The sequence below is a fragment of the Myotis lucifugus genome, unplaced genomic scaffold, assembly GCF_000147115.1.
Source record: "Myotis lucifugus unplaced genomic scaffold, Myoluc2.0 scaffold_43, whole genome shotgun sequence".
In the NCBI taxonomy this organism is placed as follows: Eukaryota; Metazoa; Chordata; class Mammalia; order Chiroptera; family Vespertilionidae; genus Myotis; species Myotis lucifugus.
The window spans coordinates 5,750,415-5,758,711 of NW_005871091.1; the positions used below are offsets into that span (position 1 = coordinate 5,750,415).

Genomic DNA, 8,297 nt, shown 5'->3' on the forward strand with positions numbered 1-8,297 from the left:
GTACATGTTAAATGAATGAATAAATAAATAGGTATTGCCAGGATCATGATTCACTTAAAGTACCCCTAAGAAAAAACCCTTAAAAGTTGGTAGAGTTTAAAATTTTAAGTATATACAATGTATACTTTTATTCACTATGACAGATGAACAAGAAGGAATAAAATGGTCAAGACAAATTCAACAGTCATTTCAAGTTTTATTTTTCTGGGGTTTACTCACTACCCCAAAGTTGAAATCACCATAATTGTGCTGTGCTCGCTGATGTACTTGGTCACTTTGTTGGGTAATATTGTTCTGATCTCCGTCACCATCCTGGATTCCCGCCTCCACACACCCATGTACTTCTTCCTCAGCAACCTCTCCTTTCTGGACATCTGGTACACTTCTTCTGCTCTTGTTCCAATGCTGGCAAACTTTGTTTCCGGGAAGAACACCATCTCCTTCTCAGGATGTGCCACTCAGATGTACGTCTCTCTTGCCATGGGCTCCACTGAGTGCATGCTCCTGTCCATGATGGCCTTTGACCGCTATGTGGCCATCTGCAACCCCTTGAGATACCCCATCGTCATGAACAAGAGGGTCTGTGTGCAGATTGCAGCTGGCTCCTGGGTGGCAGGCTGCCTCACCTCCCTGGTGGAAACTGTGTCTGTGCTGCATCAGTCTCTCTGTGGAAAGAACATCATTGATCATTTCACTTGTGAAATTCTGGCTGTCCTGAAACTGGTTTGTGTAGACACTTCCACAGTGCAGCTAATCATGCTGGTGGATCAGCGTACTTCTTCTTCCTGTGCCGATGCTTCTCATTTGTATCTCTTATGCGTTTATTCTCTCCAACATCCTAAGAATCACCTCAGTGGATGGTCGAAGCAAAGCTTTTCAACATGTGCAGCCCACCTAACTGTGGTGGTTTTGTTCTATGGGACAGCTCTCTCCATGTACCTGAAGCCCTCAGCTGTAGATTCACAAGAAATCGATAAATTTATGGCTTTAGTATATGCTGGGTTAACTCCCATGTTGAATCCTATCATTTATAGTTTACGAAACAAAGAGGTAAAAGCGGCTGTGAGAAAATTGCTAATTAGGGACTCTCTTTGTGCTCTTTTAATCCATAGTAACAAATAATATCGATAAACGGTAAGGGATATATAGTGGTCAATACACACCAGAACATTGGGATAATGGGGGAAGGCTTTCATTTTAAATGAGATATGTGATTTCCCAAGTCTCTTTCTTGACCAACCACTGAGACTCTAAGACAATATAGATATATTTTATTTATTTTTAATATAGATATATTTTAAATAAACATATCTAAAGTCTTATACAAATAAGTCTCATGATGAAAATTTTCAGTTTTTGTGCTGGGTTATAGAGTATAAATATAACTTTGAAATAAGCATTAAAAGTTAGTATACTGAGTATTCAAAATTATGTACATGTAACATACAAATATAATAACTTGTAGATTTTAAAAGCTATTTTATGATTAACCTCTATTTTAGGCTGAATTGTTTTCCTCCAAAACTCTTCATGTTGAAGCTCTAACCTCCAAATACCACAGAATGTATCTGCATTTGAAGATATGCTCTTTATAGAGGTGATTAAGTTAAAATGAGGCTTAGTTTTGGCCCTCCTACAACCTGAGTTGTGTTGTTCTAAGAAGAAGAAATTTAGGCACACATTGATACACCAGGGGTGCTTACACACAGAGGAAAGGGCATAGGAGAAGGCGGCTATCTGCAAGCCAAGGAGAGACCTCAGAAGAAATAAAACCTGGACTTCTAGCCTCCAGAACTATGAGCAAATAAATTTCTGTTGTTTAAGACACCAAATCTCTGGTATTTTGTTATGGCAGTTAGCAAATGAATACAACCTATTTTTCAGCATAGCTAAATTTAATGGAAATAATTTCATATTCTCCAAATGTGTGGCTGTGTTTTACATGTGTAGGTATGTTTGTTCATGCAGACAGGTGTGTGTGATGTGACTGTCTGTGTACAAATGTAAAAGGTATGCACAAATATATCTTGACGTGGGGTAGAGGAGTGACAATCTGGAAGAAAAATAGAGAGTTTAGTGGTATGTGGTCTTAGAGTGCTGACATTATTTTGTGAATTCCAAGAAGCTACAGGGTATTTCAGGGAAACTATTAACACTCTTTTGTGCATGTGTGTGTGCTTTTTCCTGACACCTGGTTCCTTAAATCCACGGTATAAATAAACCCATCAGTACTTAGACAGAAAAGACATGGTGTCTATATTAGAGAATTTATAATACCCCCAAACCCACTAAATTGGTGTAAATTATTGAAATTTATGAATATATCTTATTATATATACCACAATATTCGAGGACTTTAAAAAATGTACACCCAGCAGCTTTCATAGTATCGTAGATCCCCTCTGAACCAGATGACTAAATGCGAGGTTAATGTGCGAAACTTATTTGCTCTTTATCATGGAGTTGTCACCAGAGTCAGTAGGATTGTTGTGATGGTTTAGATCAGGGGTCCTCAAACTACGGCCCGCGGGCCACATGCAAATACAAATATTGTATTTGTTCCCGTTTTGTTTTTTTACTTCAAAATAAGATATGTGCAGTGTGCATAGGAATTTGTTCATAGTTTTTTTTTTTAAACTATAGTCCCGCCCTCCAACGGTCTGAGGGACAGTGAACTGGCCCCCTGTTTAAAAAGTTTGAGGACCCCTGGTTTAGATCCAGGCTGAGGGCTGCCCATTGGTGTAGAAGAAAAGGACAGGAGATGTTCTGGGATTAACTTTATGGCATGTGAGTAAAAGGTTTATCTGGTCTGTTTAAAGGGTGACAACTGCAAGACAGGTAGATAGATTGGAGTCAGTGGACTGACCAATCATTATCCAATGCTAATCCTTAATAGAAGGATGAGAGAGTGGAGCTAATAGAAAGGAGAGTGGCAGTAAATGTAAGCAACAGCAAACACAGTGATATGACTTAAAGCTTATTTAATTCCAACTAGTCATATTCACTTATTCTACCTCAGAGATTTTACCTTTACTGCCTGCATAAGGGTAGGGTGAATATGATCTATGGGACTCACAAACCTCTGTTTCTATCAGGAGCCTTCCTAAATAAGGCTTGCATCCCTTTTAACTTTTTTTGTTATTTGGCCTTGGGTTTACTATCTCCAAGTGGGTATTTTCTGAAACTGACTTCACCAAATATCTATAAGCTTCTGAGGGCTTTACTTGTGAAGATCTCTTAAGGCTTCTGACAGGATCATAGGCATTAGTCTTGTGGTTTGCTCTGCCTGATTTGAATCAACTTCAGTAGCACACACACTAGATCGCCATAAATCTCTCATTCTTTTATTGCCTATGACTAGTATTTTTCTTAAACTAAAATAACATTTTTTTTTCATTTACAAAAGGATGTAGAATACATAAAACAAGGCAACATTTGTATTTTTTTCTCATCTTCTGGTATGGGATCTGGTGGTGGCTCCTCCACTGTTGCACGGTTGCTCTCCAAGCTAGTGTTACTATCACTGGTTCCTTCCTCGGTCATACTGTCCACCGCCCTCCCATCCACTCTCCTTGTCCTCAGGAGTAGACGCGCCTTCTTCAACAGTATGCTGACTTTCCAACGTTTCTTCAAGATGTGTCTCCTTTATATCCATTGGAATGTTCTCATCTTCTTTCTTTTCTTCAGTCTCATTTGCTGCTTGTTCTTCCTCAGGAACAATACTGCTCTGTGTTCAGCTTGCTCTGCTGCCCCCTTCTCCCTTCCCTTCTGCCTTTTGCGAGCCTGTTCCTCTGCCTGTGCGATTTCAGCTGCAGTTTTTTTCCATATCCACTTCTATTTTTAAACCACACAACATTTTAAGTTCATTGTTAAATGAATCTGTGCTCTCTGGGAATTTCCTCTTCTTTTCCTGATGTTGCTCATCTACTTGAAGAAGTTCAGCTTCTAGTTTTTGCTAGTGAAGATCTGCATTTTAGCTGTTGTGACAACTGACCAAACGTCTGGCACCACACTTTCACTAAGGATTTCACTGATGAGGTGGTGGTTTCTCTGGAAATGAGCGGTGGCTGTATGCTTCATTGAAAAGCCATCATCATAATCATCCGGATCTTCAGCAGGCTGAATGCTCATGTAAGGTTCTCCATGCGAGACTGCCTCTGTCGACTTTCTTCCTCTAAAGCAGCTTCTGCATGACTTTTTGCACTTGTGTAAGCAAGATACATGGGGGAATTAGATTCATTGTATTCTATCTTTTCTGCTTCATATTCATTTAAATATTCTTGTTTTTCTTCATCAATGAGATCTCACCACATGCTACCAATAATCTTGCCAATCTCCCACAGCTTTAGGTCAGGGTTGGAAGCCTTTACGTGGTCCCAGACCTTTCTTCTATACCTCATGTGGGGAATCAACGGCTTATCTGGTGGCTTGGGGGTTTTGGATTTGTAATACCAGAAGATGCCATGACCTGGCTGTTGGTGCCCGGGTTCCCTCCCATTCTGTAGTTGTTGTAGGCGAGATGACTGTATGGATTGTACCCCACAAACCCTGATGTGCTGGGCATTTGTGTTGCAGGAGCTGGGGTGGGTTTGACAAAGGGAAGTGAGGCCGGAGCTATGGGTGCCTTTTCTGCCCACGGTGTCTCAGATTCATTCTTAAGGAACTGCAAACTCATTCTTCCAAAATGTCAGGAAGACTATCTTATGACTAGATTTTTTATATTTCATAATTTTTATTTTAATACATTAAATAGCAAGATGGGGTTAGCACTACAAAAATACAGTGAAAAAGTGATATTGGAGTCAAAGTTAATGGTATCCTATATAATAAAGAGGTAATACGCAAATTAACCCTCATGCCCTCACAAGATGGCTGCCTATGACCAGGCAGGGATGACCAAATGACTGAACAGCAGGCTGCATGGGGCAACCAGGCTGGCAGGGGGGTTAGTGAGGGATGACCAAACAACTGATCTAGCAGGCTGCATGGGGTGACCAGGCTAGCAGGGGTGCCGTGAGGGGCAACCAGGCTGGCAGGGGGGGGCAGTAAGAGGCAATCAGGCCAGTGGGGGGGGGGGTGCAGTTGGGAGTGACCTGGCCAGCAGTGGAGGGCAGTTAGGAGCAACCAGGCCGACAGGGGGAGCAGTTAGGGGCGATCAGGCTGGCGCTCAGAGGCAGTGAGGGACGATCAGACAGGCAGGCAGGTGAGTGATTAGGAGCCAGCGGTCCAGGATTGTGAGGGATGTCCGACTTCCGTTTAGGCCCAATCCCAAACCGGCAGTCGGACATCTCCCGAGGGGTCTCGGATTGGAGAGGGTGCAGGCTGAGCTGAAGGGACCACCCCCGCCCCTGTGCACGAATTTTGTGCACCGGGCCTCTAGTATACCCTATTAAAAAAATGCCTTTTAATGTTAACATATAGACTACCTCTGAATTGAAGAAGTAATAGAGGTGTCATGACAAATAAAAAGGTTTGTGAATAAAGTAAAGAGCAGTGTTCAAATGGGAATGCATATTAATTCAAAAAATCCTGTGTATCCTCCTTTCCACTGAATCCTCATTAGTATAATAAAATAAGATATATGATAACCTGATTCTCAATTAAAATCACAATATTATTCTAATTATCTACATATTCCTGCTAACAAAGTAAAAACTTGTAGAAAAAAATCTCTTTCTCATTTACATGTCAATGCCTGCCAATCTAGTAACTACTGCAGCAGGAGTAGTGATATGGTATTATGAAAACCATGGACTTTACAATCAAAGAACTCAGGATTGAATGCCAACTTTTTTACTTCCTAGAAGTGTGACTTTGGAAAACTGATTTTGACCTCTCTGTGCTTTGGCGACTTCATTTGGAAGATGGATACAGCAATGCCTATATCATGATGTTGTTTGTGACAATCAAGTGAGAAAATAAATTCAAAACCAGTAAATAATTACAGACAGAAAAACATGAACTCAAATAGTTCTTTCAAAAAGGGGAATGAAAAATATGTGTTTTACTTGTTAAGTAGACATATGTACTGATTTTCTTAGAAAAACTCAATTTCATTTTTTCCTTATTTTTAAAAGTTTAATCTTACTTCTTAGACCAGTTGTCCCTACATTTTTGTCATTTTCATAAAAAGATGAAGGTAGATTATTATTTTGAAATTTATTTCCAACTCTTAAATTTTGTGACTCTACATATAACTTTTCTTTTGTTGCATTTGTATTAAAAACCGTTGCCTCCAATCTATGAGCTTGTTTTGTGCATGACTTCAAAGATGTGTGTTTCTCATCCTTTCCTCCAGAACCAGTGTCTACTCACCAATTTTCTCAGAGCTCCATGCACCTCTGTATTCCTCAGGCTGTAGATGATAGGATTGAGCATGGGTGTTACTACTCCATAGAAGAGGGCAATTAATTTGTTAAAAGCAGAATCTTTGGACTTTGGCTTCATATACATGAAGAGGATTGTCTCATAAAACACAGTCACCACTGTTATGTGGGCTGAGCAGGTGGAAAAGGCCTTTTTTCTTCCTTCTGCTGAATTGATTCTTAGTACAGTAGAAAGGATGAAAATGTAGGAGATACAAATCAACAGTAGTGGAGTAAACAAAAATATTACATTACCCAACATTATAGTAATCTCATTCAAGGAAATATCTGTGCAAGCCAGCTTGACAAAGGCCAATATTTCACAAACAAAATGATTAATGACATTTTTTCCACAAAAGGGCAACTGTATTGCAAGAATAGTTTCTGTCAGTGAGTTGAAAAAGCCCAACCCCCAGGCGAGAGCAGCCATCTGAATACAAAGTGCCTTGCTCATGATGATGGGGTATCTCAGAGGGTTGCAAATGGCCACAAACCGATCGTATGCCATCACTGCTAGGAGCACACACTCTGTGGACCCCAAACTGTAGGAGACAGACATCTGCACCACACATCTAGTGAAGGAGATGGTTTTTTTCTTTGATAGGAAGTGTATCAACATTGAGGGGATAAAGGAGGATGTATACCAAATGTATAGGAAGGAAAGATTACCCAGGAATAAGTACATGGGCGTGTGGAGGCGGGAATCCAGGAGAGTTAGGATGACCAAGGTGCCGTTCCCCAAAAGGATCACCAGGTACATCACCAAGCATGTCGCAAAAAGAAGTTTTTCAGCTCTCGGGTACTCAGAAAGTCCCTGCAGAATGAACTCGATCTCTGTCCAATTGGTCCTTTCCATTTCACTCTTTTATGCCTGGAGTAATCCAGAGAAAACTCCAAGTTAATCTAATGCGTCTGTACTGTATTCACATATGAAGTGAGAGATCATTTAGGAGGGGCAACAAGTATCAGCACTATCTGGAATAGTGGTAACAGCTGTGAGTTCAGCTTTTCCGATTCCTCTTCTAGCTTATAAGGCAGGGGATTGAAGACATGAAATAATTACATTGATAGCTTATTAAAAACATAGGTTTCTGATTCTATTCTGGCCCCATTTTAAATATTAGTATTTTGGAAAGAGCATGCCTAACCTGTTAAAAATATCTATTTGATTTTGAAAATACAGTTGGTTTAGGGTTTTATAATTTACAAATATGTTCATACATTATACTTATTTTATCATTACTATAATTCTCTAAGGAAAATAAAATTCATAGAGGATATATATATATATATATATAGTAAGTGAAATGTATATAAAAACATACTTTTTATTCAAATTTTAATTTTCTTACTATACCTCCCCCCCTTTTAACTAAATGCTTATTGCTGTCCCCAAATTATGTAAGTTGTCTAAGGAGTGAGAATCAGGCATATTTTTAAGTAGTACACTCCAGATGATTCTAATGTGCAACTGAGGAAGAGAGCTACCTGTCCAGTGATGATACTACACAAAGATTAATGGATTTTCCAACTCTCAATTTATAGATTTTGAAAACTCTAATCTTTATTTAATATGCCACAAGAAAGATGTACTGTTTTAGCTCACAAAGAGAAGAATAATTGACATGTGAGGTTCTAGTATGAAGCACTTCATATAATTTTTATTATTTAACCTTCAAAGTAGCCCAAATATTATCTTAAAATTTTACCTGTGAAGAAACTAATTTGATTTTTAAAAGTTAAGTACAATTTTAAATATCTTATAGTTGACAAATACTATAAGTACAATTTTAAATATCTTATAGTTGACAAATACTATAATTATGATTTAAACCCTTATTTATATGATCACCAAGTTCCCATTTTCCCACTATACCACAGTGTTTACTAATTTATAAACATATAATAAAATTTAATGTGATACAAGGATCC

The 8,297-nt window shown here is 39.0% G+C and overlaps 2 protein-coding genes and 1 pseudogene across 2 annotated transcripts; 1 reads left to right on the forward strand and 2 right to left on the reverse strand.

Annotated features, from left to right (window-relative positions):
* On the forward strand, window positions 1-1,180 carry LOC102417375 (olfactory receptor 13F1-like). The gene is given in 3 exon segments (XM_014455246.2): window positions 1-764; window positions 766-869; window positions 872-1,180. Coding segments are annotated over 3 exon segments (957 nt in total). The 5' UTR covers window positions 1-162; the 3' UTR covers window positions 1,123-1,180.
* Window positions 1,181-3,393: 2,213 nt separating this feature from the next.
* LOC102417697 lies at window positions 3,394-4,656 on the reverse strand (annotated as a pseudogene).
* Window positions 4,657-6,282: 1,626 nt separating this feature from the next.
* LOC102418009 (olfactory receptor 13D1-like) lies at window positions 6,283-7,221 on the reverse strand. Its single transcript, XM_006088106.1, has one exon. It carries the CDS (start codon window positions 7,219-7,221, stop codon window positions 6,283-6,285), a length of 939 nt encoding a protein of 312 aa, XP_006088168.1.
* Between the last annotated feature and the right edge of the window lie 1,076 nt (window positions 7,222-8,297).

Coding starts and splice junctions, on each gene's coding strand:
- LOC102418009 (XM_006088106.1), bottom strand. CDS start 7,221: ATGGAAAGGACCAATTGGACAGAGATCGAGTTCATTCTGCAGGGACTT.